The following is a 27,995-nucleotide window of genomic DNA, read 5'->3' as shown; positions in this document are numbered from 1 at the left end:
CTCTTGTCCCCGACCCGCCGCAAGAGGCGCTCGCTTTCCGGGCGGCGGAGATGGCGGAGGGAGCTCGGGGAAGCTGGTTCCAGTTCGGCTTCTGCTTCGGGAAGGCGACGGAAGCCGGGCTGGAAGTGGCGCCGCTGCTGGTCGGGGGCGAGGCCGGGCCAGTGCGCTGCGTGAGACCGAGCTGGAGCTTCTCCGGGATCGTCCGCGCCGGCGGTGAGAGGCACCCACCAGAGTCCCGGGGCCAGCGGGGTTCATGCTTCCCCACCCCTTTTTCTTAGGCTGAGCAGGAGCGGAGAACCGCGCGCTCCAAGGCATATAGAAGGGACAGACTAAGGGGTCCCGGCCGTGGGGGAGATGCTGCTCTGCACCCCCCATCAGCATCCCCAAACTCCTCCCCTGCTTGCTGGGGCTGCGGGAGATGCAACCCCACGACGCCAGGCAGGTCACAGGAGCCCCATCCCGTCGATAGAGGAGAGCGGGAAGTTTTTCCGTGAGCCTTGATGGTGGCCCCAAGCCGCCTTTCTAGGTTGCTGCCTGATCGTCCCTGGCTGGGGGGTGGTGGTGGTTCCTCCTTTTCTGTGGCCCCGATATTCTTTCTTTGCCTCCTGCTCCGCTTGGACTGAGAGCTCCAATCCGCCCCCCTCGCCCCGTCTTGCCTTCTGCCTCCCGCAGGGTCCCCCCCGGTGCTGTTGCAAGGCGCGGTATGCGCGGCGCTGCCCGAGGACTGCCGGGACGTGCTGCCGTCGGAGACGCACGTGCTGGTGCTGCGGGAGGCGGCGGTGGAGAGCTGGCCGGTGGAGGGTTCGGCCCTGGTCCTGGAAGGAGAGCCGGCGTGGAGGTGCGAGATCCTCCCTGAGGAAACAGCGACCGTAGGTAGGTAGGTAGGTAGGTAGGTAGGTAGGTGCGCGGGCAGAAGCGCCGCCCTGAAAGAAGAGGAAGCTGTTGCTGCACCCCAGGATGAGCCATCCCTTCTGCCCCTAACCCTCTTTCTCTTCTGCCCCAGAGCTGCCCCTGGTGCCTGGCGGGTACGTGGCCCCTCGGCCCCCTTTCTTCACCCCTCTGCCCTCCACCTTGCAGGCTCGCAAGCTGGCCCTGGGCTACGAGCATGCGGTGCTGCTGAACACAGAGGGGGCCCTCTTCTCCTGGGGAGGCGGCAGGTGAGTCTGGCGCAGGTGAGGACCTCCTGCTGGAGGCAGTGATGGCTGGCAGCTTTAAAGGAGGATTGGGCAACTTCATGGAGGAGAAGGCTCACAATGACTGCTATTCATGATGGCTATGCTCTGCCTCCCTAGTTACTGGAAGCCAGTAGAGGAAGGGGAGAGGTGCTCTTCAGCTCAGATCCTGCTTGTGGGTTTCCATAGGCATCTGGTTGGCCAATATGAGAACAGGATGTTGGACTAGAATGGTCATTGGCCAGATCCAGCAGGTCTCTTCTTAGGTTCTTACCTGGTGCCAGATGGGCTTCTGCATGGGGGGGGGAGCATGGTGGCTACTCCTCATCCTGTCTTTTCTTCCCAGGCACGGGCAGTTGGGCCATGGGGAGCTGGAGAGCAGGACAGAGCCCCAGTTGGTGGAAGCCTTGTACGGGGTGCCCATGGTGGATGTGGCGGCAGGAGGATGGCATTCAGCTGGGATTAGTGGTAAGGGGGCAGGAGGGCATGGTCTGTAGTGGCCCATCTTAAGCAATGACTAGCTAGGGATTCCTGCACCCCAAAATAGACTTGTTGTAGTTTGTGTGTTGCTTTTTTACATTGGTAATAACAATAGCAACAAAAATATCAACGGAATTGTTTATGCCAACCTTTAGAGGCTTGTTGATGTAGTGTCAGGGGTTAACTGGGCTCCTGCTCCTTGAACAGAGGCAGGGACCCTGTGGCTGTCCACATATTTTTGTTGGGCCGCCTCCCTCAATGGCCAAGGCTGACTTAAAACCACCAATCAGCCACTGCCACTGCTTAAAAAGTTAATGGGGGTTTGAGAGATGCATCTCTTACAGAAGTGAGGTTCCCTTTTCTTCACAGCTGTTAAAGATACTGCTAACAGTTACCTCCTTTGCCCTTATTTACTTTTTCTGTCTTAATCTTTCTTAAAGTTATAAACCCAAAAATATAAAGATGGGGGCGAGGCTTCTGCTACAACCCTTCCCATCGCTTTCAAATAATAAACTCCCCTCTGCATGGGAAGCCAAATCCCTCATAGGGCCAGAATCAGCTTTCGCTGGAGAATACATTTCGCCAGCCCTATGAGGGTTCTTCCTTGGGAAAAAGGCTACGTTGGTCCTGGACTGAGCTCCTAGCTGTTTTCTTTCTCGCTCTCTGCCAGAAGCAGGTGATTTGTACGTCTGGGGCTGGAACGAGACGGGACAACTTGCCCTACCTTCCAAATCTGTGGCTGAGAGTAGAGCCACCACGGCAGAGGTGAAGAGAGGTGAGGCCACTTCTGGGACAGAGCTAGATGCTATTTTGGCAAACTTTGCCCAGGGCAAACATACACTATACCCCGTGGCTGTTGCTGGGGTACGAGTTGATTTTGGCAGTTTTATTTACCCTATACTGGGTTGTTTCTAGGGGACACCGAGTTGAGCTTGACAGAGCAGGAGGCAGCACAAGGACCCTGCAAGGCTGCATTCATTTCGATCCAAGCCTTCCCTGCTTTGCTGGATATGCCAGATGGGGCAGATGTCTGTAAGATCAGCTGTGGTTCACGACACACCGCTGCTGTGACATGTAAGAGGACGCTGGGTTTGTCTTTCAGTGAGGGGAGCACAGGGACAGCAGGATGAAGGCTTCACTGCCCAGTACCTGAAAAATATCCTGGGGCTGTTGCTGTCCGCCTGAGCCTCATTTGTGGAAGGGGAAACATCCAAGAGTGAAGGACAAACAAGCGTAAAATGTGTGTGACGTCTAACACAGTTTATGTGTAAGGATGTCCAGCAGCCCTCCCAAAAGGTTTTTCCTTTTCCATTGTTTCTTGGATCTGCCCCATTCCCCCAAAGAGGTGCTCAACTGTTATCCTACATTGGCTCCCAGTATGTTTCCGAGCACAATTCAAAGTGTTGGTGCTGACCTTTAAAGCCCTAAACGGCCTCGGTCCAGTATACCTGAAGGAGCATCTCCGCCCCCATCATTCAGCCCAGACAGTGAGGTCCAGCGCCGAGGGCCTTCTGGCGGTTCCCTCATTGCGAGAAGCAAAGCTACAGGGAACCAGGCAGAGGGCCTTCTCGGTAGTGGCGCCCACCCTGTGGAACGCCCTTCCAGCAGATGTCAAAGCGATAAACAACTACCTGACATTCAGAAGACATCTTAAGGCAGCCCTGTTCAGGGAAGTTTTTAACGTGTGATATTTTACTGTATTTTTGGTTTTTATGGAAGCCGCCCAGAGTGGCTGGGGAGGCCCAGCCAGATGGGCGGGGTATAAATAATAAATTATTATTATTATCCTTCAACAACCTCAGTTAAACACAGGTCATCCTTGTATTTCAGGTACAGGAGAGCTCTACACCTGGGGCTGGGGTAAGTAAGCTGGGGGGTGGATTATAGCTGCCCTTAGGGTTAGTACTCCTTATTCTCTTCCTGCTCCAAGGGCAAACTGGTGCCAATAGCTCTTCTTGGTTGCAGGTAAATATGGCCAACTGGGGCATGGGCAGACAGCCAGCTCTGATGAGGCAAAGAGGGTGTCCTGCTTTGTGGACTGGGGTCTACGTGTAGTAGACGTGGTATGTGGACCATGGACTACCTATGTACATGCTGTGGCCCAATAACAGCTGAGATGGAGGGCAAGAATCCAGAAACCTTTGGGAAGACAGCATGAACAGGACCTACTCCTACTGCCACTCCAGTCCAATGCTCTACTGTCTGAGTTGAGGCTCAATCTGACTTTATCCAAGTCCCAGATCAGGGGTAGTGGCTTCATCTAATCCTCTCTCCACCTGCCTTCCAGTAACAGCTACTTCAATGGACAACACAAGGACATCTTTAGATAAAAGAGGGAGCTGTTTTAGCACCTCCAAGAACACCACAGAGACAGAGTTATACAGAGCATATTTTATGTAGCGCTAAATTGCCATGATGGACAAAACAGATATTGGAACAGTCATTTTGTGAATAAAGCTGTTGCTGCTACTGTCATCCTTATTAGCCTGCAACACAGTTATGGTTCTTCGGGCAAGAAGCCAGATGCCAGGTAGCAGGATTGCGGTAGAAGTGGAGTAGAGTTAGACTGCTCTCCTCAGCTAAGAGCCCTTATCAGAACAATACAATTGATTAGTCATTATACAGAACAGCAGATAAACAAGATGTGAACATACTGCCATACAAATAAATAATAAAAGGACACTGTAGTGAAAACAAGGTGCAAATCTAGCCACGATGATGGGGAGGGTGAGGGTGGTTGGCAGAAGCCTCTCCTCCTCCTTCCCCATGAGGAAGCCAGGACTAGCCCAGCTCAAAGGCAGCAGCAAGAAGTCAGCCCCGTCCCATTTGTCATAACTAAAGGTGAGCTGTGCTTCTCTCCAGTGGAACAAGACCTCTGGAGCAAGCATGGGGACACGTCCTAAAAAGCCCCAGGACCTGATCACTTTTTCCTACTGCAAGCAAGCTTAGGGGCTGCCTGCTTTCCCTCCCCACTTCTGTTGCAACTACTCCCCCTCTCCCAAAAGCAACCGCATAAGCACCAAGAAGGGCAGTAAAGATTCTGTCCGCATTAACAGGATGGACGGAGTGCTGCCACTGCGGACTCTCTTGCACCCTTTGCCTAGCAGAGGGCAGGAGCGAACGTTCCAGAGGCTTGCAAGAGGATAGGTTGGGGTGGGCCAGGATCCCTCTTCCCTTGCTGCTGGAACCCTAGACTAGACAGCAAGTTGTGCACTAGAGTAGGCTTACTTATAAGAAACCCTTTGCAACATTTACATTTTATTCTTTTTAATATACAAAAAAAATTGTTTAAAAAAATAATTGTGGTAAAAACAAGGAACAAATAGTTAAAAGTGGCCCTGCCTCCATTGCCACGGGCAACAGAGCCAAGCAGGGAGGCACACGGCTTTGCCTAACCCCAGGAGGGAAGTCCAGTGGTGCCAGTTCCTTTGGCTACCTTCCTTTGCCGCTGTGTACAAGCTCTCCGTCAGCTCTCAGCATTGGAAACCGTGGAGTTAAGGATGCGGGATTTGAAGTCAGATCTGGAAGCCTTTGAAAGTTCTTGCTGTGAAAAGATAAATTCTATGTGATGTGACTGAGCAAGCTGGATCAAAGAGCAGTGGAAACCCTCTTGTGAGTGTGGAAGTCCCAGCCCAGGGCAGAAGGGAAGGGAAGGTGTACCAACACTATACAACCCAAGGAAACCTTCCCCACTGACACCAAGCTTCGTGCAGGTATATTGCAGGCAAACACATGCAAGGGGAATAAAGAGGTGCTTAACCCCTTTCCAAATGTCCCCCTCCCAGTGTCCAGGTACACTCTTTCCCTCCCCACTGCTCTATGCTTGTTCATGCCCCTCCCCGAAGCTGCTTTCCATTCCAGAAAACGCATACATGGGGCCAGGACTTTATTACATAGGCTCACATGCAACCTGAGTTTATCCATAAAGTGCCACCGCAAGCCAGGTGTGGGGCCAGGTGCTGTCCATGTCTGAGACCAACCAAGCAGAGTAGAGTGAACGGCTGGCTTGTTGCATTAGGAGGTTGGCTCAGCTAGGGAGGGGGTGCTCTTGGGAAGGAAAATGTGAAATGATTACCGTTGTACTGCATGCTTCATTACAGTTCAAGGGTGGCTCACAGCATCCTGGGTGGCCTGTGGCTCCCCAAGGGAATGAGTGGGGCAGGCAAGGGCAGTTGGCAGCCCAGTTGCTGAGAGTGGTGGCTGTCAGGTTAGAGGCGTTGAGAGAAGAGGGAAATTACCGCAAACTCTGAATAGGTGCTGGCAACAGAGTTAATGCTGCAGGTGCTCTGGGCAGGGGCTGCAGGGGTGCACCCACCGCTCAGAACTGTTCTGTTGAGCTGAGCGACGTTCTCCTTGTTGTGTTCCATGGGTCCTGGGCGAGGGGACTTGGGGGCCATGCGGCTGGGAGTCCGGACAGGCTGCGGAGGCAGAGGGGAGCAGCACTGGAGGTTAGAGCTTTTGACAACAAGCTTCCGGGAGCCCTGCAGAGAAGCAACACAGAAAAGGTTACTGAGCAACCAGGAACCAGTAAGCCACAGGGGTGGGTGGGGGACAACACATAACAACATTCTACGAGGGCACTGCATTCTTCTGACTGGGCATAAAAGTGGCAACAGAACTTTTGCTGAAGTGTTAGGAAGATGGCCTCTTTTCTACTTCCAGTACCTGCTGCTTAAGAGGATGGTTGGGAGGAATAAATGTATGTTGCCTAAATAATGTTTTACAAAGCTAGTAATAAACATTAACACTTTTTAAAAAATAAGTTTTCTTGCACTTCAGTAAACCATGAGGTTGCCCCCAGCCCTTGCTGATAATTTCCCTGTTGGGTCCATGCGTAGCTATAAAAAAGATTTGCACCCAGGACTGAATGTTGGAAACAAAGAATTTAGATACCAGCAGCTGCTGCTTACTTTTCCTCCAGAGAGTGCTGGGTGGGGTGTTGGGGAGTGGAACAGAGAGCCCCCAAATGCTGAACGGATGGTGCTGTTTGGGGTAGCTGTGGTGTTAAGCTGCAAGAAAAAACCATGAGTTAACACAAGTGCGTTCTCCCTAACTCCAGGTGGCAAAAGCACTCTTTTTCCACCCCAAGCACCTAGCAATAAAACATCTCCTCACAGTGGAGCTGCAGCTCTTCTTTCTTTTTTTTTTTACACCAACTCTATCAAATATTGGAAGGGTGTGTGGATGCATATTAAGAGCAAGCAGAACTGTGCATAATGCTCTGGATGTGGCTGTACCATAGAATTTATTTTTTAAAAAATAAAAGAAAATATTATGCAAAAGGTCAGGTTATAGCTATGCTATTTATTATTACATCATCTCCTGAGGAGTATACCTTGCTAGACTATCAATCAGTAAACATACTGTAGTTCTGCAGAAATTTATTAGGTTTGCCTCCTTTCCTCTTGTGTGAGCTTTGTGATTCACACATCTTTGCTTTTTATCTCAGCTATTCCTGGAATTTGCGTTTCCACCCAGTATTTTGCAAAAACGGGTTCTTGTAACCACTGTGAGGGATTCTCAATTCCCTTTGGCTCCTTAGGCATTTTTTCCTTGAAAATCATTTGATTTTATTGTACTAATGCTTACATTTCCAGCATTTATATTTCAGTGCTAATTTGTACACCACTTTTCTACATTACAGTACAATCGAAATGCTCAACAAAAGCCACACTGCCATCCCATAACTATTTCAAGAATAACCAAAAAAACCACCAAAATTCATAATTCATTGCACATATCGTACTAAGGAACAAACAAACAAACAAATAAAGCGCCCCTTCTGCATGAAGCATCACATGGCAACACGGACCTTCCGCACTTTGCTGGGTGTGATGAAGCCCAAGCCCCGTCTCTTGTTGGGGGTCCGTGGGGTGCTGCCATACATCATCTCCTCCTCAATCTGGCGAGACTTCTTGAGTTGCTGGAAGAAAAAGGAATTGGGGTGGTTGGTATCCACAGAAGCCTCAGAAGGGGATGGCGAGCGAGTTAGATTAGCCACAAAAAGAGAAGGCAGCAAGAAGTCCTTCATGTCTGGCTACAAGACTGGTGGGACTGAAGTCCTCTGCAGACATCTTCTCTTCAGCCTACCTACCCACTGCCAGAGGGGTACTGATGACTCCTGCTCAGGTTGCCCAAGATAGCCCAGCAGCTAATTTTAAGCTTCAAATTACTGGGTGGTTCTCACAGCAGCATGTGTCAGCTTTGGGACCATTGCTCCAAAGTATATCCCCCTCTCCCCTGTACTTCAGACACACAAAGCAAGGCCTCAAAACACCCATTGCGGATGGTTCAGCTCATTCCCATCCTTTGGAGACCCTTGCCAAGGTGATCTCAGTCACCAGCCAGAGAAGAGAGAAAGGAGTACATTTTTCAGACTAAAGCAAGAAGGACAAAGGGGTCCTTGTTAAGTGATGCGGAGATGGAAGCTGCTTGAGGGCTCTTAGCTGGTTCACTCACTCGCTCCTGCTTTTCCTTCTCCTTCTCCATGTGGTGGAGCTGCCATTGCTCTGCCACATACTCCATGAAGCGCTGCCCATTCACCAGGAAGGCCTGCTCCTGCTCCTGCTCCCAGAGCTCCACACGCCCCTTTAGCTCCTCCTCCAGCTGCAACGAGAGACAACTGGCTTCAGCTAAGCTACACAACCAGGGTGCAAAGCAAACAGCAGGCTGGTTGGCCTTCTGCCTCAGTCCCTCCCAAGGGCAGAAAGGGCCACATGCCTTTGGAAGAGTCTTCTGAAGTTTTGCTCGCAGCTTCTCCTCTTTCAGAAGGTTACCCCCTCGGTTGGTAAAGCGGCTGGGGTCCGTCGCCTTCCTCTGAAAAGGGAGAAGTTGGGAAATGGGTCGGCCTCTTGTGCTTGGGAAGCCACCCTAGGCTGGCCCTCAGTGGCTTCCCACCTGGCCCAGCACCAGACATCTGGCCATCTGTGTGGCTTCTGGCTGTACCTCAAGCTCCTGGAAGAGGCGCCAGTTCTTCTCCCACTTGTGGATGGATTCAAACAGCTCTTGATGCCTTTCGTAGCACTGCTTTAACCGGGAAACTTCCTCTTCATGCTGCTGCAGCAGCTCTTCAGTGAAGTCATCTGGGAATGAGGGGGGAAAACAGGATACCCAGTAGGAAGAGGCCACAGCCAATCAATCTATACCCAGCAGCAACAGCTGGGGAGGGGTCTACTTGCTCACCTTCATAGTAGGGGTAGAAGGCTCGCCTCTGCTCCTCCCCATAAAAACACTTGTCCCAGTAGTCTGCCAGCTCAGCCCGGGTGGCCTCCACCACATTTCTGATGTTCTGAAACTTCAGCTCTTGCAAGCGATCCACTTCCAGTTTCAGCTAGACGGGGAAGAGCAAAGGGTCAACACACACCTTGATGGCACTGACCCCCTCTCCCCTCCTGTGTGCAGAACATGAGGGGGGCTCTCTCATGGTGCAACGGGATTCGGAGCAGGCAGAGGAAGGTTTGAAACAGCTCCCCTTTGATCCTGAGCCCAGCACGAAGCACCCCTTCTCCCTGTTGGCTTGGCACAGGAACCACTGCTGCTGGTCCGAGGCCTCAGACCTTTAGTATTCCTTACAGCATCCATGATGGCGGCTTTGGCTCCCACCATGTAGGGGGCAAAGGCTTCCCTTTCCTCCGCAGGCACCTGCAGCCGCTCCCACAGCACCCGAATCCTGGAACGCAGCTCTTGGCACAAGGCTTCCTTCTGAGCTCTCCTGCTCTCGAGCTAGGGACAGAAAGGCCAGTCTGAGCCAAACTAAAGCAGCAGAAGAGATGGGAAGTCACAGGCAAGGCCCCCCAGATCCTTCTCCCAGACCCCACCCTCTGACCTGCTGCAAGAGATCCTTCAGGGCGGCAATGTTGTCCTCCGAGAGACAGAAGGCGTCCTCCTCCTCACACACGACATCTCGCTCAAAGCTGGTGTCTGGGGTGTGCTCCAGCTCCTCCATGCACAGGATGATCTGCCTCTTGGTGTCAAGGAACTCCTTCTGCCGGCGCTCCTGGAGGAGCAGGACAAAGCAGGACATTACCCATTTAGCCCCAACCTCAGCCTCCCCACCTTTGCTCACGCACACACAAAGTGTGCCCACCTTTTCAGTTGCTAGTCCTGCCAAGTGGCGCCGGAAGTGGTCCAGCTCCGCCAGGCTGGGCACAGCCTCACTGTCAATGTCATAGGGAGCTGTGCAAAGCAGGTCGCACATCTCCCGGTCTCGCTCCTGCAGCACCTTCAGCTCCTGCTTCCTCTCCCGCTTTTGCTTCAGCATTACTTCCACACGGGTGCGCAGGTCCTTCTCTAGCTGCAGGATGGTGGTCTCCTCGTCCTCCTGTGAGAAAAACAGTCCTCCTGAGCTCAGCAGGACCACCCTCTAAGAGATGGTGTCTGAGCCACATTCGCCAGCCCACAGCCTCACCTCAAAAGGAGCCAGTTGCAGCTCCTTGCAGAGGATCACCAATTCCTTGCGACACACTGCAATGCTCTTCAGGAGACGCTCTTTGAGGTTCTCCTCCTCTGCAATCATCATGTCCAGCAAGCCCTGGTGGCACAAGAGCAAGCAGCATTGAACCCAGAGCAAGCAAGGACACTACAGCAGCTACAGAGCCCAGTCAGTTTAATCTAGGAAACCCCCTCCCCTGGTGCTTGCAGCTCCATATCAGTAGAGCATGTCAGAGGCCCCCGCTGATCATTCCCAAGAAAGCCCTGCACATGTGGGCTTGCTTTTCGTGATGATCATGCACAAGTCCTTCACCAAAAAGAAACTGTTAGGACAGGGGCCAAAAATAAAATTGCCTATATTGTAACATCTTCATACAAATGTGGTACAGCTGAACTTGGACTGTGAGGTTGTTTTGGTTCCTGCATCTTAGAAAAACTGTAGAGAAAAGGGCAACCAAAATGATCAAGGTGCTGAAGCAACTCCCTTGTGAGGAAAGATTACAGCATTTTGAAAAAGGTGATAACGGGAGGCATGATATTGTTATAAGAATTTTAAGGTCTTAGAGATATAATAAATGTTCATAAATGCACCAAGCAAACACATACATAAATAAATAAATAAACCACATGTGTGAAGCAGCACAGGAGGACAGTCCTTAAACCATTTTGACTCCCAAGCTGACCAAGTGTTTTTCTGCAAGGAGGAAGGTGAAAAAACCTTCCATTGTCTCAGGAATTATGTAATTACCATCTCAAAGGAATGGCCAGACTACCAGGAAAGGCAATCAGATAAGGCATTATCAGATAACCTGGCAGAACAGCATTCAAATTTCTGTTGTAGACCACCTTTTCTGTGATGTAGGTACTATGTATGGAGGGATAGTTTTGAGCTCCAGGGCAGGGAATTTCAAAATGACTATATAAGGCCTTGCACACCATTGTTTGGGGTCCTCCTCCTCTCTCCTGCTTGTGAGGGGAGCACCCTGCTGCAACAGCTTTAATAAAGATCAGGCTTACTAGCTGCTTTGCTTCTCAATATTCTCTGGTTGGCCTCTTATTTTCTCCTACCAATGGAGAACCTACAAAGGGCTCTTGTGTACCCCATAAGGGAATAAGGGCAGATTTTGTTTACAATATAGTAGTAGGAAATTACACATGGTGTGGAGAAAGCAGACAGTGATAACCAAACAGGTCATCCAATGAAGCTGAATGTAGGGAGATTCAAGATAAAGAGAAGGAAAATTGTTCATGCAGCACACAATTAAATTGCGAAATTCGCTCCCACAGGAGGCAGTAAGGCTACTATAGGATGAGAAGGGCCACAGTTCTGGTAGAACACCTGCTTTACATTCAGGTGTTCAATCCTTGGTATCTCCAGGTAGGGCTGGGAAACTGGAAACCTTGAAGAGTTGTTGCCAGTGAATAATACTGAGCTAGATGGACCAAAGTACTAAGGCACTTTCCTGTGTTCTGTTGCATGACAAGATGGGCTTTTGGTCTAATCCAGTCACAGGATCATCTTACAGGTCTTGACCTTGAACCGTGAAGCCAGGTGAGCCTCCTCTATTCTCTGTTCCCCCCCACCCAGACTGCTTAATGATTTTTCCACCTTCTGTAGCAATTGTAATGCTCTATTGTCAGATGCTGTATGATTTTATTCCGCGGTTTATTCTGCTCTGAGATGAAGGGTGGTATACAAACAAACAAACAGATAGATAGCAATACAGCAAAATACAAAGAACACAAACTAATGAAACAAGCAATTAAATTATGGTTAAAAATCGATATGAACAGCTAAAGTAGACATGCCACAGTGACCTGAATGAAGAGCCTCTGACCAGTTTGGGAGCCCCTGCTCCAAAACAGCATTTTTCAATTTTCAGTCTCCAGATATTTTTGGACCTACAGCTGCCACCAGCCTCTCTGACCACTAGCTAAGCTAACTGGGGAGAGTGGAAGTTGTAGCCCAGCAGCCTCTGGTTAAGCAGTGCAATGGGGAACAGGGATGGCGTGTCTCATTTAGTCACTTGAGGCAAAATGGAAAATGCCACCCTGCCCTGCTGCCTCCAGCTGCAGTACCCCGCCCTGCCACTCTGGGGCTATGAGGCAGCCTCACCCTGCCTAATATCTATGCCAGCCCTGGTAGGAAAGGACCATGTCAGCTCAGTGACAGTGCACCTGCTTTTGTCTGCAGAAAGTCCAACCCCCAGGTCAGGCTCCGAGAAGACCCTGTCTGAAACCCTGGACAGCCATTGCTGCCAATGTTGGGGGAGATGGGCCACTGCTCTGAGTCAGCATAAGGCATCCCATGGCCTCGCCCTTGCTCAGCTGGCAGGATCTCTCGGCCCTGCTCACCTTGACGTGCTTCTTCACCACTTCGGTGCGCTGCAGGCGCTGGTCCTCGGGGATGCCGATTTCCTCCCAGATGTCGCGCAGCTGGAACAGCGCCTGGTTCAGGCAGGCCACCGACTCGCTGGCCAAAACCTCGCTGCGAGAGAGGGAAGGTAGTCCGTCAGGGGCGGAAAATGAACCCTCCCCATGACCGACCAGCCACCTGGGAAGAGAGCGACGCTCCGGGGCAGAGGCCGCTCCTGGCTCGCAGCGAGGCGACTGCGGAGTTACACCGGACGGGCAGCCGCCTGCGAACCAGAGCGCGCCCCCTACTTCGTCCTCCAAATGCCCACCTCTTCCTCATGGCCGCGGGTATCCGCCAAGGCCAGCCAGCCCACTTCTCTCCCTCTTGCTCTCTCCCTCGCTGCTGCTGCTGCCACCGCCGCTGCTTATTCGGCTCCGCGTCGCGCAACTCCGCTAGCCGTTGCGCCTCCGCCTAGAATTCAAACTCTACCCCGCCGCCCCCTGATTGGCTTCCGTATAAGGCGCCGCCACGCCCCCAACTGCCAGACGGACGACACCTCCCTGGCGTTTATTCCGTCCGAGCGTTCGTTCTGCCCAATGAGAGGGAAGCGCTGTTTTCACTGTAGCCTATCGAAGGGTAGCGACGTAGAAGGAAGGAACGTAACACTTGCCCAAGTACGGTGCTTGGCGCGAGGCGAATCTCAATGCGTCAAGCATCTCCTCTGACATAGCGCTGCGGAGGAGGAGCCGACCCAGTCCTGCGGAGCATGGATTGGAGTGGGGACCCGCCCACCGGCTTTTCCAGCCCCTGCTTTAAAAGTAGTGTGGGGGCCGGCCGGAGCGGGTCCCCCCTCTGCAAAACTGGGCCGGGGATTCCCCGGAATGCGCACTGATTTTGCTGGAGGGGACGGGGACGGGTGCCACCCACCCATCCCCTCTTCTCTGCCCACGCCAGGGGGAGGGGAAGAAATCGGCAACGGCCAGGCGTTTGCAGCCAGCACGGAGGGAGCAGTTGCCATAACCCCGGGACCCCTTTCGTGGGCCATGGAGGCAAATGGGGCGCTTCCCCACACCCTCAAGCTACCCCCTACCTGTCTGCCTCCTTCCTGACGACCAGAGGGTGGTTCTAGCCCAGGCTTCCTCAACCTCGGCCCTCCAGATGTTTTGAGACAACAATTCCCATCATCCCTGACCACTGGTCCTGATAGCTAGGGATCATGGGAGTTGTAGGCCAAAAACATCTGCAAGGCCGAGGTTAAGCAAGCCTGTTCTAGCCTGTCAGTCCTAGAGCGCCAGTGTGCTTTAGTGGTTGGAGGTTAAGTCTCCGCTCAGCCATGGAGCTCACTGGGTGACCTTGGGCTGCTTCCCCCATTCTATGACTGTTCTCAATCTAACCTACCTCGCAGGGTTGTTCTGAGGGTAAAATGGAGAAGCGGGTAGATATCATTGGAAAAAGAAAGATGGGATAGAAATGTAATCAATAAAAGAAAAATTGGCTCTGGTTCTACCTACTTGGTCTTCCTGCCAGTCCCAGTGGGCACCAACCACCAGAGTTTTGCATTGCCCAGCATTCTTGACAAAGGCACTCTTTCCCCTTCAGGGGGTCTTGAGTGCTTGTCCACAAGGCTGCGCATCTCTTCTGCCAAAGGACCAAAGTCTATGCTGTGCTGTTCCTCCCCAAAATGGTGTGACTTGCACTCCTGTTTGCTTGCACAGCGGATGGCAGGCACTACCACCATTGCCATAGGAAGGGGATGCTGGAGTGCCATTGCTGTGTATGCCAAAGAGGGAAGATAGTCCTGGGGCTGCCACCCTCCATGGGGTGTCATGACTGGCAGCTGATGCTTGGTGGGCACTGCCAGTCTTGCTATCCTTTTTGTTTTTGGTGCATTTCCTTCCGAGGGTTGTGTTTGTTCCACCTGAGCCCCCCTCCCCCATGACTGTAGGATCTGGCTGCCAGCCATTCTCTCCACTCCTTGCTGTAGCTTGTGTATTGGATTACTCACCTTCCTTCCCAAGGGAAAAATATCCACACCTTGTCTGAGTAGGCAGCTTCTCCTGCAGTAAAGAAAGTCGAGAAAGCAAGCAGATAGAGGAAAGTGCTGCTGTGTGTTGCCCAGAAGCAGAAAGCGTTTTTTGACATACTGTCCTAAGGTCTCATTTGGCCAAAGGTCTGAATGGCCTATGACTCTTATCTTCCACAATACACCAGCAGACATGAGCTTTCTTTGCACCATTATGCACAGTTGTTTTGTACGGTGACAGTTTCTCTTATCCCTTCTGCCTCTTCTAAACAGTGGGGGGGGCAGGGTTCCTCTTTTTCCTGCTCTTTTATTATTACCTTTCCTTCACCCTGAGGTCCCAGTGTAGGTTACAGCATTAACAATCTTAAAAAACAATATAAAACAACTTACAACCATAAAATTAAGGTGCACCCTAAAAACACACCACAAATGTCAAAAGCTAGGACAAAGAAGTGCATCTTCACCATTATCCAAAAGCTGTACAATGAAGGCACTGGATGCACCTCTTTAGGGAGTTCTACAGCCTAGAGACTGTTGCAGAGAAGGCCCTCTTCTGGGCTGCCCCCCCTCCACCTTTGACGGCGGAGGAACTACCAAGAGGGCCCCACTGCCCCCAAGACAGTCTGCAGGCAAGGAGGTGGAATTTCAGATATTTGGGAACCTCCCTTCTCTGTTGCTTTTTCACTCTTATGCTTTTATGTCTTGATCTATTTTGTTTGGAGTTTTTATTTTTATATATCCCCTAGCCACAACACTTTTACTAAAAAACAGGATATAAAACCTTAGTAATAAATGTAAATATTTATGTAGAGTTGTCATTTTGGCAACTGCAGCTCAGTTTTCTTTTGGATCTTGCACAGACCCTGAGGCTGAAAGAAGCTCTTTTTTGTTGAGGGGAGAGGGTCTGCAATGGCTTCCTCTTCTCTCCTGTGTGCTGAGGCAGTCTCCCTGGGGGCCAGGGCCCTTCCCAGCTCCCACTTCAAAGCTGGCTTTGTGCCACTCCCCTACAGCTACAGCAGCCTGCCTTCCCTTCCCCTGCTTCTTGGTTGGCTTCACTGATCTGTTGGCAGAAGCTCCAAAGCACCTTAAACCGGGTAGCCAATGACAAAAGAAGCAGTTTCCCTGCTAGCACACTTTCCCCATATTGACATGGAGGGAGAAAGAAGAAAGAGCAGGTGCTCAGACCAGTTACCAGACACATCTTTATTGCACTGCTCGAACTGGCAGGAGTCACATTTGCAGGTGACCACCTCTCCCTGCATACTCCCAGTGCTATGGCAGGCCAGGAGGAGTCGCAGTGGAAGGGGGCAGTGGAAGGCCAAGTGTCTCCAGGGTGGGTGAAGGAAAGGCCCTCTCACTGGACAGGAGGCAGCCCAAAGTTCAAAGCAGTGGAGAGTCAAGCTCCTGAAAGAACAGCCCGTTGCCTGCCATGGGCGGGCTGAGCAAGAAGGAAGAGATGTCCAAGCCCAGATTTCTTGCTGGGTAGAGAAACAACTCGCCAGCTGCCGGCCTACAGGGGAGACTTTCCAGTGGGGAGACTTTCCAGGTAGCATTGCTGCAATATCCGAGGGCTGCCGCAGCTGCTTGAAGTATGCCCATCGCCCATGCCTTGCTGCAAAAGCTCTTATGCCCTTGTCTCTATCATTGATTCCAGCAGTCGGGCACTGTTGGTGATGGCTGTCGTCAGGAAGATGAACCTGATCCCTGCAAAAAGGGGAGCCAGAAAATGAAATTGCAAAAGGCAAACGAGGCTGCCTGGAGTCTGGTGAGAACAAAAGCCTCCACTGGCTTGCTCTAAGAGAGGCAAAAATAGCTAAATTCAAAGCCTTGAAAATATGTTCATTTAGGAAGCTTGCATGTGTTTGCGTATCTGCATAATTTATTAAGCAATATATGACAAGGAGCTATAAGAGAGGCCTCTCCAGCTTCTGATCCCTTTTCCAAACTTCATAAGGGCTAGATTCTTGCTTTCCTCTTACATTTAAAATCGTTTTAAAAATATGTATTATGCCAAACAAACAGCTGTCTGGGATCATAAACCAGGGCAGGCCCACTGCCAGTTCCCAAGCCGCTGCTGCCTCTGGCTCAGGGATTGCTTTTACCTCTTTCTCTGCCAAGGAAGCGAAGAGCTGAGATCTCAGAGAAGGTGCAGCCACCTAAGAAGATGGCCAGAACGATGCGCTGGGAGTCCCAGGCAGGATTCTCCTCCGCAGTGGTATCTGCAAGGAGAAAAGAGGAGGATGCAGCTGGTCTCCCTCAGTTTAATTCCAAGGAAATGCTTAAGCTCCAGACAGGCATGAACACACAACTGAAGCAGGTGTGTTTGTGTGTGTTAGTGTTATATATCAGGGAGGGCTGGGGGAAAAACTCTGCCTCAATCCCCAGAGAGCTGCTGTCAGTCAGTGTCCTAGATGGTATGAAGCACCTTCCTCACTTAAGCTCTGGTGCTTGATAATGTCGTGTTTTACAAAAATGTGTTAACCACCTTGGCTAGTTTTTTCAAAAAGTCAAGAAGGCATGCTGCATTTTTTAAGAGTATAATGTCTATCAACCACTCCAGAGATACAACAGAAGGAATGTACACAACCTCCTGTACTGCTCAGGCTATGGCGAATCCCCACACCACTCCATGCCCAGAGGACGTATGTTATCACATGTGGGTGAAATGATAACGAGAGAATACCCCATGGGGTGAAAGAGCATTGACAGCGCATGTTGGTGCTGCCCACACTTTGCTCCCAGCCACTGACCTGCCACAGAAAATTCATTTCCCCCGAGGAGCCGCACCACCTCTTCCAGGCCCAGCCAGCTCTTGCGCTCCAGCACCTGCATGAGGCAGCCAAGATGGCAGCAGAGTCAGCAGAAGCCACAATAAGGGACATGGAAACTGGGGCCTCTCTTGGGAGGCTGGCCAGGGCCACAAGGGAAGAGCGGGGATCTGGTTTGCACCTGCTCTATCAACTTGCAGCTCAGGGGGATGTAGGCACCGCTGAAGACGTACGCCATGTCCCGGGGCACTTTCAGGTTGTACTCGCCATCCACACGGGGGATCTGGAGAAGGGGGAGAGATTTGTCTTATCAGGATGCCTGTTGCCCCACGCTGACCTTACGGCTCCAAACCGCCCCCCCCCCCCATGACACTCACTAGTCCCAGCTTCTTGCTGATGCCTCGGAAATTGCTCTTCCTGGCCAGTGAGTTGAAGGCATCCGAGAGTTTCCCTGGAAGAGGAGGGCAAAAGGAAGCAGGTCATTGGGGCCAACAAGGTTTCAAGGATCACTGAGCTCTTGTCTGCTCTGCTGAGGAGCTGCTCCTTCCTGGTTCATCAGGATGCCCCTCCACAGGCCACACGGAGGCTCCAAAGGGAAACTGCTGCTGCAGGATGCTGTACCTGCCGCTCTGTCTGTCACCAGCTTGCTGACTTTGTTCTCCACGGCTGTCAGCGTCTCCCCTGGCACCTGCTCTGTCAGGAGCCCCAGGTGCTTCAGGTTATGGAAGGTCAGCAAATGCTCTGGTCCATAGCTCTGGAAGAGAAGGGTGGGGGGAGATGAGCATCAGGGCAGAGGCATTGCTGAGGATGCTCTGTCCCAAAAAGAGGAGGACAGCAGGGGATCATAACAAAGGGGAGCATGAGGCCAGCGGGACCAGCACCAGCCAGGAGGAACCGCACAGCCACAGAGGCTCAGGAAAGCCAAATCCCCTCTCCTCCTGCCGAAAGGAGGGCTGCTCCCTTCCCACCTCACCTGGAGGTACTGGGTTTTCAGGGAGCGATAGTCCTTGGGGGCGAACCCTGGAGCAACCAGAAGAAAGGAGAGGTGAATGCGCTGCAGCACACCCCTGCAAGCTCCCATGGCTCCCCTCCTCCTGCAGCAGAGCACCCACCGTTCTCCGTGATGGACAGCAGGCACAGCATGCGCAGACTCTCAAGGGGGGACACCTGCAAGAAGAGAGAGAAATTTTAACTTTTTGTACAATTATATCTTCTGAAAAGCTAACCATGTACTAGTGGGGACTATGTTACTGAATAACAGTGAACTGAAACCCTTCTTTTTAGGGGAGTGCATTTCTGCTCCTGATTACATGGTCTGGTGAACCCGGACACCAATAGAGGTCAGTGCTTGCATTTTCTCCCCAGCCCGGGCCTCTCCCTTACCTGTCGGTCAATGTGCTCTTCAATGAAGCTGATGCTGTCGCGCAGGTCAAACCCTTCCAGGAGGGCTGCAAAGGCAAGCGGGGCGGGGGGCAGGGAGAGCAGAATCAGCCCATTCTTTCTAACTCTACTAGAGAGTTTCAGTATGCTCCCCCTCCCCTCAAAAAAATCCCTTTGCTTCCCAGCAGCATATCATGCAACAGCCATGCTCAGAGACGCTTGTAAACCTTCTGGGTTAGAAAGCACAAACTGTTCCATAAGAATCCATCAGTTGAGGCTGAGGAACTCTCTTAACTGTACCGGTTTTGAAACAGAAAGGAGCCGTGAGATTGGAAAGCATGGGGGTTCTCCTCCCCCGATCACCCCATTGTGTCTCTCTCTTGTCTTCCAGTCTAACTCCCCAAATTCAGCACCTGACTATTATCATCAAGTTCAACCGCTATAGGTCTTCAACTGCAATAAGTAAATTCTTGAATGTTTAGTGGTCCAAATCTTGGGTGTAGCAAGCATGAAATTTCAGTTGAGGGGAGAGAAATAGCAACAAGAACATCAAAGGCACTGAGGGCTTTTGGTTTTTTTCCAAAACTCAGGAGGCAGTGAGATATTCTAGAAGCCCGAAAAGATGTAAAACCAGCTTCCTGGCTTCTTCAGTGATCCAGATGCCATTTGTCAGAGGCATCAACATCTACTGAGCACCTGTATTTTTACATGCCTGAAAATGTGGCTCTTAGGGCTCAGGAAGCTAGATCGAGTGGGGAAAGGTCAGAATCTTACCATGCTCTGTCTTCAGCAGCTCCTGGAAATCTTGCTTGGTTTTTTTCTTCATGATGGACTCGCATGCACCAATATCTGCAGGCACAAAGAAGACTCGTGAATTAGGGCAGCACTAATCAAGGGCACTGACCCAGAGGAAAAGACAAATCACAAGCTGTTGCTGACAGGGGATGGAGTTTACAGCACTGCAGGGGTGCACAGCACTCTTCCCACCCTCTCTCCTTGTGCCACTTCAACCCCATTGTTCTTCTGCTCTCCATGGGCAAAAGGCAGCATGTGGCTCATGGGCTACAGGTTCCCCACCCCAGAACGATGCCACCGGGCCAGGTCTATAGAAGGAAGTCAGTGATGACACTCTGCTGCTCCTAGCTGATCCTCCACCATTTGATGCTGTTGCCCCAGGAGGGAGAGGATGAGACCTACGGAGACTCAGCAGGCGATGCTCTTGCTTCAAGCCTTTCAGCTCCTGGGAGACAAAGTTCTTCATCTGCTTGATGTCCATCCCTCGCCGTCGCTGCAAAGGGAGAACACTTCTTGCATCCTGAGGCATCCAGGAATCCTACCCGCCCCCCACTGCCCCTCTCCGCTTATCCCACTCACGTCATACTGCGCCTGCAGGTTCCGGGCCTTCTGGCTCAGGAAACCAAAGACACTGGAGAAGTGCTCGTTGCGGATCTGGCTGAAGACCTGCAGGGAGAGGCAAGTAGGGTGGCCAGATAGCACCTAGCTCCCCCCACCTCCATTTAGGCCAACCCTCAGCTCACAGCACCAGTGCTCCCACCACTCGCCCCCACAACAGGGCAGCACCTTCTGCTGCTATCGAGAGGCCTTAAATTCCCTGACCAAGCCTGCCTTCAGGAGAAGGGAAGGCAGACACTCACCTTGTCCTGAGCATTTAGCAGGACCTTGATGCTTCGATCGGAGGAGGTGACATCTGGGCCAAAGTCAACACTCCCTGCAGAAAGTAAATTCACCAGGGTGCTCACTTGACAGGACACCTGGCCTGCGAGCAGCCTCTGCCCCCAAGTGTCAGCTGATCAATGACCATTCTGGGAGGCAGGCAGGCCCTCCTGACCTCTGGAGAGGTAGCAGGTGGGGAAGCAGCCCCACCCCAGGAATGGAAACTTACCACACTTGATGCGGAAGGTATCGTCCACCAGGCCTTCATACACAACCTGGGAACAAAGGGCTGTGACATAATCCACGTCTGAAAAGAGAGCCAGGAGAGGGATGGGATGGGCAGGAGGCAGAAAGGAGTATCAGAACCAAAGGGGACACCTCCTGGGAGGAGAGGGGGTGTACACCCTGGGCTTCTTCCCCACCCACACCCATAAGAGGGAAGGGCCATCCTAGGCAGAGAAACTGCCTTGCATGTAGAGGGTCTCAGGTTCAATGGCATCTCCAGGTAAGAGCTGGGAGAGAGACTCTGCCTGAAATTCTGAATAGCTGCCCCTAGAGGTAGGTGGACCTAAGATCTGAATTCACTGAAGACGGGGTCCCACATCCAGGAGATCTGTTTTGTTTTACAGCATTTCATGCATCTCAGCTTAGCAAAAATAGCTGCGCTTGCTTGAATTACACAGATGAATGCTTAGGCTCTTTCAGAAACTTCTAGTCACGACCTTGGGCCAGGACTCCAGGCATGACACCAGGCCCCATCTGCCCGTCTAACAGAACCTACTTCTCATGCCCTTACCTCTGTCCACGAGGAATACGTGACCAATCTCTGGCTTCCGGCCCACACTGTCAACGTCGCTTTCCTCCACCACTTCGCGCCAGAGTTCATGGACCATCTGGGAGAAGATCAGACCCATCAGCCCAACCAGTGTAGCGGGGAGGGGGTCCCATCAAGGAGGCAGGACCCCAACAGCCTCTGACCCCAACAGCCCTGTTTAAGTGACTTGGAAGAATCCAGCTGCTTGCTTTCCAGCACTAACTTTGCTATGATATGATATGATTCTAAGGTCTCACCAATGTGGAGGAAAGCTCTTGGAAACATCTGTATTCAGAGCTCTTTCTGCTATATAGTCAATACATGCCCACCCCATCTTACCCAGATACTTTCTACTCTCTGGACCAGACCTCTCTCACATTCTTTCAGCTGATCCTCCTGTACCAACAAGGCCCCACCTTAGCACACCGGCCAATTCCATAGGTCCTGCTGAATGGTCCATAGAGAGAGTTCATCAGTTGCAAGGCCTGGGCCACGGTGCTGATCCAGCGCTGGTCTCCTTCCTACTGGGGCACAAGAGAAGGAAGCTGTGATTGACACAAGAGGGTGGAAATGGAAGTTGTGCCTAAAATTATTGAGCTGGTACTTGCTGTGTGACACTGAGGCAAACGAGGGGGAGGAGGGCTGTGTGAATAGATAGGGACATTGCAGGAGTCAATACTGACCAGGAAATAGTCACGGAAGAATTCCGGGAGCTCCATGCTGATGATGTCATCATCCAAAGGGAGTAAGTAGAAGGACCACTCGTCCCAGGTCACGTCTGCCGAGAGACCAGGACAACACAAGGGGGATTTTGCCTTTGACCAATGATACAACCTCTCCACTGCCTTAAATTAGATGCTTAGAGTAACTCAGGTGAGGTGTTTCTTTAATTTTATTTTAAATGTAGCAATATTACTTATTCATTCATTCTTCTTATACCCAACCCTTCCTCCTGGGGTTGCCCCAGCATAGTGAACAATCATCTTAAAACATGATCAAAATACCTTAAAAGATGAAAAACTAACCACAAATTAATACAATACAGATCAATCCCATACACGGAACAATGAATATTCCATTTGGCATATTCAGACTGCAATCTTATGCCATTTAACTGGAAGTTAGCCTTATGAAACACAGTGCGTCTTACTTTTGAGTAAGCATGATCAGGACAGCATTGCTCAAAGTTTCTGAGCTTGGGGAAGGGGATGCCAGGGAGCCAATCACCAGCTGAACTGCTGCTTGCCTCAAGTACAGCCCCCTCCCCACCCGCTGACTTTGATCCTGATGTCCTGCCAAGCAAAATCTCTGTTCTCCGTCTCTGAAACTCACCCCCATAGATCCCCTCTTCTTCCAGCACCATCTCACACGTGTAGAACTGGAAAGGGTTGGAGAAGACAATCAGCTCCAGGCAGCTTTGGGAACAAGCAGTCTAAGTATCCCTAGAACCCTCTTCTACTGAGAAAATCTGAAGAGACTCCTCCAAGGGCAGAGGAGGGTGTTTTACAGGCACAACTAATTTTAGCTTCTAAACTGTTGCAGAGAGTGAAATTGGTGGTGGCTAAATTGAAACATGTTAAGCTCAACCAAACGTCTGGAGGCTTGGGATATAAAAGAGACCCCCCTAATTCTACACCCACATACCACCCACTGCCCAGACTACACAGGAAGCTGCTTTATAACAAATCAGAACATTGGTTCATCTAGCTCAGTATTGCCCACAAATAAATGCATCTTAGAGCTGGGCAGCCCAGGCAGCAGTCACAGCCCAGACTGGGAAATGCCACCCAGCCAGAGGGACCAGCCAGCCAGCAGCACTTCAGAAGGTCCACACATCACATCATTGCTGAGCTACCCCTGGACTACTTGGAAGGTAAGTCCCAAGAAACCCGACCCCACAACTCCTGGCTACAAGAGACTCGCCTTCTGAGGACTGAAGATAATCTTGTACTTGCGGGTCCGGCCAGCTGCCTTATCGGCGTTTACTATGTCTAGAAAAAAAAATGAGTCAAGGAGCAGGCGAGGCTGGCCAAGCCCTTTCTAGGCAATCCAGCTGTCTGCTTTTTTATATAGAATATTTTTAATTTAATCTCAAAGCAGCTTTGCAACAGGTTGTAATAATACAGAACACCCCATGAACTTGCACAAAGACCCCTTAGTCCTATACTCTTGCAGCTTGGGGTGTGTGGTAGAAATACCTGTTGAGATAGATGCAGGTAGGCAGACTGCCAAGAACCAGGAGAAGAGACAGGCTGAAACCCACTCCCCAATTACCCAGCATGCCCCTGAATTCTGGTAGCAGCCTGAAACATTACCATAGGCAGGGTAGATAAGACTTCTGCTCTGACCTAGTCATGATACCCTTCTTCCATAATTCCTCAGGGCACTGCTACAATCAGACCACTACACAGTTCATATCCCTTTCAGAGGTGCTCAGCACAGACTGTCCATACTGGGACCTCCTGCTAAGCCTGGGAGCTAGTAAGCAACTTTGGTCCATTTAGTTCAGTATTTTCTACACTGACTGGCAGCCGTTCTCCAAGGTTTGAGGCAGGGAGACATTCCCAGCCCTACATGGAGATTGAACCTGGAACTTACGGCATGCAAAGCAGATCTACCACTGACAACTGCCATTACTGCTCCTCCCTCAGGCCAGCACATGCAAACCACCAACTTACCTGCCACGTACTTCATGTTCCTGATCCGTGGCCGCACCAAAAAGCACAATCTTGGGAGAAAGAAACAAAACAGACAACGTGAAAGGAGTAGTCTTGGAAACAGCTCTGCTCTGTCTGCTTTTGTCCCATGGCTCAGGGATGGAGAAGCATCGCCTTTCCCTGGCAAGCAGAAAAGAGGCAGGCAGGCAACCCCATGCAGCAGACTCAGTCAGCCCAAACAGGGCAGACCTCCTGCCACACACTTACTGATCACTGGTACTGTGGGCTGGTTTATTCTCCACTTTGTAAAGTTTGTCCACTTCATGTTGCTGCAAAGAGAGATGGAAGCAGAGAGTGATCAGCTCAACCTCCTGCACAGCACCCCTGCTTCTTGAGGGTGGTGGTGGGGATGACTCCCTTTTCCTCTTTCCCCATTTCCTCTGATTTATGCAGCAACGAAATTGGACAGAAGTTGCCAGTAGGCACAGCTCAAGTGGGATCCTCCAAGTTCAATTCCTCATCCCAGCATCCTCACGTCAGTCTCCCCGCCCCTTGCCCTTTTCTCCTAGGTGAGCTTTTGTGCCTTCAGCAGCTGCTTTAAAGCCCGGGCAGTCACAACACGGGAAGCCTTCCCACCGCTGGCCGTACTACACCCCTAACGGGGGCGGGAGGAGAAGCTGCACCTGCCGAATTTCTGCCTGCCTGAAGGAGCAGGAAGAGGGAGCAAGCGGGGAGCTCCTCGCGCACCTTGAGGATGGAGACGTTGGCGATGCGGTCGAGAGGGCTCATCAGGTCGGCCTCGATGAACAGATCTTTCTTGCCGGGGAGCTACAGGGTGAGGGAGAAAGAGGCGAAGCGTCATTGCCAGGCAAGGGCCGAGGGGAGCAGCTTTCGCCCCAGTACCCGCCCATCCCACCTGCTCCAGCAAGTAGACCAGCTGGTCCCGCGCGAGGCGCTTCAGAAGACTGAAGTCCGGCAGCTCCGGGGCGTCGCGGTGGCCGGGGGATGCCATGGCTGGTAGGGTAGGACGTCGCCCTTCCTTCCCGGAACCCTCCCCAGCGAACGCTGTTGCTGCCGGGACAGCCCGGAAGTGGACCTGCTGCCATGAGAACGCGGCCCAGCCGGCTTCCGTTCGCGCCCTCGTCCGTTCTTGTTATTGTTCCGACTCCCCATTTCCTCGTTGAGGTGGTGGAGAAACTTCTCATTGGCTGCCCGATGATGCTGGGAGGGCAGAGCCAGCCGCGGCCGCATTTGTTTCCCTGCTAAGAGGGAACCCTACTTGCCTCCCTCGCAGCAGGCTGCTTCGGTGCATACTGCCCCATCCCCGGGAGAGGGAGGCTGGCCCCCAAAACCCTGCCAACTCCCTTCCTAGGCGAACGTTCACCTCCCGGAGATCTCTCCCCGCCTTGGTTCCAAAGCAAACTGTGACCACACTTGGGGCAGTTTCCGTTTTCAACATTGTCAGGGCAGCCACTTCATTGCTGCATTAATGCCTGGTCAGCTCCATGAGCCCAAGGAGAAAAGCATTATCATCCGAGAAACTTTGTTTTGGTGATTTATACCAGGGGCAGCACTCCCACCCACCCCATCCTTGAAGCTGGAAACCCTCCCTCTACCCCTCAGATAGCCAGGGAACCAACCCACCTCCTTGCAAGTTTTATAGACTGATGCCAATGCGGAGGCACAAATTGCTCAAGGCTTTTATTGAGAACCACTCTCAACATACATGCTTTTGCTATCCAGCCAAGCAAGGTGGGTGGGTGAAATAATAAGATCCTGGGAACAGAGACACTCCATTATGCTCCAGGAACCATAGTGCAATGTGATCTTCTGTAGATGCCCATAATGAGCTGAGAGAAGAAGGATGCTGTGCTTGAACTGCAGGTGTGAGAGTGTTCTTTGTAGTCCTGCCCTCCAAAGGTGCTGCAATAGCCAGGCCATGTGGGGAAAGGAGTAGGCCAAGTGGTACCCTTAGGTTGCCTTCTTCTTTATTTGCAGAGACTGGGGCTGGGGTGGGGCAGAGAAGGAAGTGAGCTACTGTCATCCTCTCCCCTTGTATGCCGTAACATCTACACTTGTTCCAGAGGATGGATAAGGCATCTGGCGAGGTTGCCTTGTTTCCAGCATACTTTCAGAGTATTACAAATATATGTAGAGGGCATCACTTTACACTGAGAGTACCTAGTGAGGCAGGATAAGAGTAAGTGGGACCGCAAACAAATTGGCGAAATTCTTCTCCATTTTTTACCTAGTAGCTCAGCAAGGTTTGTGGCCTCCTTTCCCTTCCAGTGGATTTGGCTACAGCTTAGCCATGTCACTCAGGTAGCCCTCTGGCTTTAAACAGCAGCCACAATTTTTCCTCCAACACCGGGTTTGTCCCACGCAAGCCCGTCACTACCTTCGAAGCCCAGTGGAAGTACTCCTGGACTCGGTTCTCGGACCAGCCTGGCCAAAGAGAAACAAACCCACAAGTCAGAAATTCACACTTGCATCCATACACAAGCCTGACTACTGCTTTGCCACACACTGTGACAGCTGGACTTGCTTTGCTACTTTAAGGAGGGGATCAGAGCCGCTGAAGAAGTGGGGTGGAGACTGTGTGATCTGCCTGACCTGTTCCAAAACAGCACTGATGTCTGCTAGCTAAACCTGTTCTCATAGGTGCTTGACTCTTCAGCTGACAGCAGTGCTCACCAGAGACTAATTTGGGAAAAGCTACATGACTTTGATATTTGAACTCATTTTTGTGTGTGGCCAGACTGTGTGAAGCATAGGAAGGTTTTGTATCATGTTTTGTCCAAGCTCAATATTTTAAAATGCTGTACTGTATCCTGCCCCCACCAGATTATAGATATAGAGCAGAAGTCTTAACAAATTAGTTATTGAGCTCCTGTTCTGTAACACAGAAAAGGACAGCAAGGACCCTGCCATCCCATGCCAGCTACTCCTCCTCCTTTCAGAAGGGCTACTCAGGGTGGCTGGCCAGAGACGGACCTTGGGGTGTGCAGCGGTTGAGATCTCGCAGGTTGTACAGCTTGTCTGCCAGTTTCACCAGCTTGGCTTCTCGGCTACTCTGAGCAGCTTGTTCAATCTGCAGCCGCTTGCGCTCCTTCTTGACCAAAGTCTTGTCATCCGTCACTTCCTCCACAATTCGCCGCACTTCCTCCCCAAAGTGCTCCTCGATCTCTGAGAAGGTGGTGTCTGTGTCTTCAACAGTGTCATGGAGGAGAGCAGCCTGGAAATAGGAGGTTCTTGATGCTCAGTTTCTAAAAGACTTTGATCCCCAACACCCTGCCCTCTTCTTTGAAGTACTTCTCTGCAGGAATGCAAGGCCATTCACACATGCTTAATGGCACACTTAAATTATGAGTTTTCCAGGCTAAGCCTTGCCACGCTGTGCTTGGGAGCTTTAAACTAGGACAGGGAAAATATCAGCGAGGGAGAGGGGGTGCCCTTACCTGCAGTATTGCAATTTCCGTTATTCCAGCTTCCTGTGCCAGTATCTGGGCTACACCTGTGGGGGGTGTTAGACAGAGGGGCAGTACTTAGCTTCTAAAAGAAATAATAGAATTGTAGAAATGCAAGGGATCCCGAGGGCCATCTAGTCCAACCCCCTGCAATGCAGGAATGTCAACTAATGCACCCACGACAGATGACGAACGGGAAGTGAAGCCCCCGTCGCCACTGCATTGCGGAAGAAAGCACACACTGCACATGCTCAGGAGACTGCTCACCGATGGGGTGGTTGATGTACGGCGTGCCTTCTGGGTCTTTGCGCCGCTGCGCCGCGTGCTTCCGGGCCGCGAAGTCCGCGGCGTCCAGTAGGCGCACCGCGTCCGGGGCACTCATGGCCACCGCCGGGGAAACGGTTGCTCTCCCCGGATGCAAAGCGCAGGCGGCCTAATGCCTAAGAGCACGCGGGGCGGGCAGTTGCTCCGGTAGCCCGTTTGCAAAGGCGATGGAGGGAGGGCGGTGGGCTGGTTTGGCGGGGAAGGGCTGCTAACGGGATGGAAAGGTTCCTTCCGGGTTCTTTTACCGCCGCCCCCTCCGCAGGGGTGGAAATGAGACGCAGAGGAAACTGTGGCATTAGCTGGACAATTGATCTCCCCCACCGCTCTCAACCAAATGGTAGCAGCCAGGAAAGGACTATTAAATCCAATACGTACTTCGACCTAGGCAGGGAAATCCCAGTTTAGTTGTTTGAAAAGGGACGTGCAGATTGAAGGGGGTTTGTCCAAACT

General features: G+C 51.7%; 4 protein-coding genes and 1 long non-coding RNA gene across 9 annotated transcripts; 2 read left to right on the top strand and 3 right to left on the bottom strand.

Moving 5' to 3' along the window:
- Positions 1–33: 33 nt before the first annotated feature.
- RCCD1 (RCC1 domain containing 1) lies at positions 34–4,127 on the top strand. Of its 2 annotated transcripts, XM_083711999.1 has the most exons (8): positions 34–213; positions 673–873; positions 1,004–1,157; positions 1,519–1,640; positions 2,323–2,427; positions 2,568–2,726; positions 3,483–3,512; positions 3,618–4,127. In XM_083711999.1, the coding sequence occupies exons 1-8, from the start codon at positions 51–53 to the stop codon at positions 3,758–3,760; spliced, it is 1,077 nt and encodes a 358-aa protein (XP_083568125.1). In that variant the 5' UTR covers positions 34–50; the 3' UTR covers positions 3,761–4,127. The 2 variants fall into 2 exon arrangements, with proteins under 2 accessions (XP_083568125.1, XP_083568126.1); XM_083712000.1 differs by lacking the exon at positions 2,568–2,726.
- Positions 4,029–13,027, bottom strand: PRC1 (protein regulator of cytokinesis 1). Of its 4 annotated transcripts, none has more exons than XM_083711997.1 (14): positions 12,767–13,027; positions 12,438–12,570; positions 10,060–10,182; positions 9,739–9,972; positions 9,478–9,648; positions 9,225–9,374; positions 8,835–8,982; positions 8,598–8,734; positions 8,373–8,468; positions 8,112–8,258; positions 7,465–7,575; positions 6,563–6,661; positions 5,968–6,133; positions 4,029–5,196 (listed from the first exon to the last, which is right to left on the bottom strand). In XM_083711997.1, exons 1-14 carry the CDS (start codon positions 12,775–12,777, stop codon positions 5,168–5,170), a joined length of 1,755 nt encoding a protein of 584 aa, XP_083568123.1. In that variant the 5' UTR covers positions 12,778–13,027; the 3' UTR covers positions 4,029–5,167. The 4 variants fall into 4 exon arrangements, with proteins under 4 accessions (XP_083568123.1, XP_083568121.1, XP_083568122.1 ...); XM_083711995.1 differs by having other exon boundaries at positions 5,891–6,133; positions 12,767–13,007; XM_083711996.1 differs by having other exon boundaries at positions 4,894–5,196; positions 5,891–6,070; positions 12,767–12,981.
- On the top strand, positions 6,125–6,414 carry LOC310831454. Its single transcript, XR_014557876.1, has 2 exons — positions 6,125–6,258; positions 6,293–6,414. It is a non-coding gene; the product is annotated as an uncharacterized lncRNA (long non-coding RNA).
- A 2,622-nt stretch (positions 13,028–15,649) lies between the features above and the next one.
- On the bottom strand, positions 15,650–24,847 carry VPS33B (VPS33B late endosome and lysosome associated). The gene is made up of 23 exons (XM_083711984.1): positions 24,671–24,847; positions 24,502–24,582; positions 24,022–24,083; positions 23,776–23,825; positions 23,021–23,088; positions 22,430–22,475; positions 21,781–21,875; positions 21,514–21,618; positions 21,080–21,176; positions 20,513–20,590; positions 20,265–20,338; positions 19,984–20,070; positions 19,807–19,897; positions 19,384–19,458; positions 18,613–18,677; positions 18,342–18,396; positions 18,203–18,249; positions 17,851–17,983; positions 17,607–17,680; positions 17,411–17,512; positions 17,212–17,287; positions 16,564–16,680; positions 15,650–16,165 (listed from the first exon to the last, which is right to left on the bottom strand). The coding sequence occupies exons 1-23, from the start codon at positions 24,764–24,766 to the stop codon at positions 16,086–16,088; spliced, it is 1,854 nt and encodes a 617-aa protein (XP_083568110.1). The 5' UTR covers positions 24,767–24,847; the 3' UTR covers positions 15,650–16,085.
- A 583-nt stretch (positions 24,848–25,430) lies between these two features.
- On the bottom strand, positions 25,431–27,788 carry HDDC3 (HD domain containing 3). The gene is made up of 4 exons (XM_083711985.1): positions 27,489–27,788; positions 27,213–27,268; positions 26,749–26,989; positions 25,431–26,199 (listed from the first exon to the last, which is right to left on the bottom strand). The coding sequence occupies exons 1-4, from the start codon at positions 27,601–27,603 to the stop codon at positions 26,069–26,071; spliced, it is 543 nt and encodes a 180-aa protein (XP_083568111.1). The 5' UTR covers positions 27,604–27,788; the 3' UTR covers positions 25,431–26,068.
- Positions 27,789–27,995: the final 207 nt, after the last annotated feature.

This window comes from Podarcis gaigeae (genome assembly GCF_964106915.1).
Source record: "Podarcis gaigeae genome assembly, chromosome: 14".
NCBI lineage: Eukaryota > Metazoa > Chordata > Lepidosauria > Squamata > Lacertidae > Podarcis > Podarcis gaigeae.
This window is presented reverse-complemented; position numbering and strand designations above follow the sequence as displayed.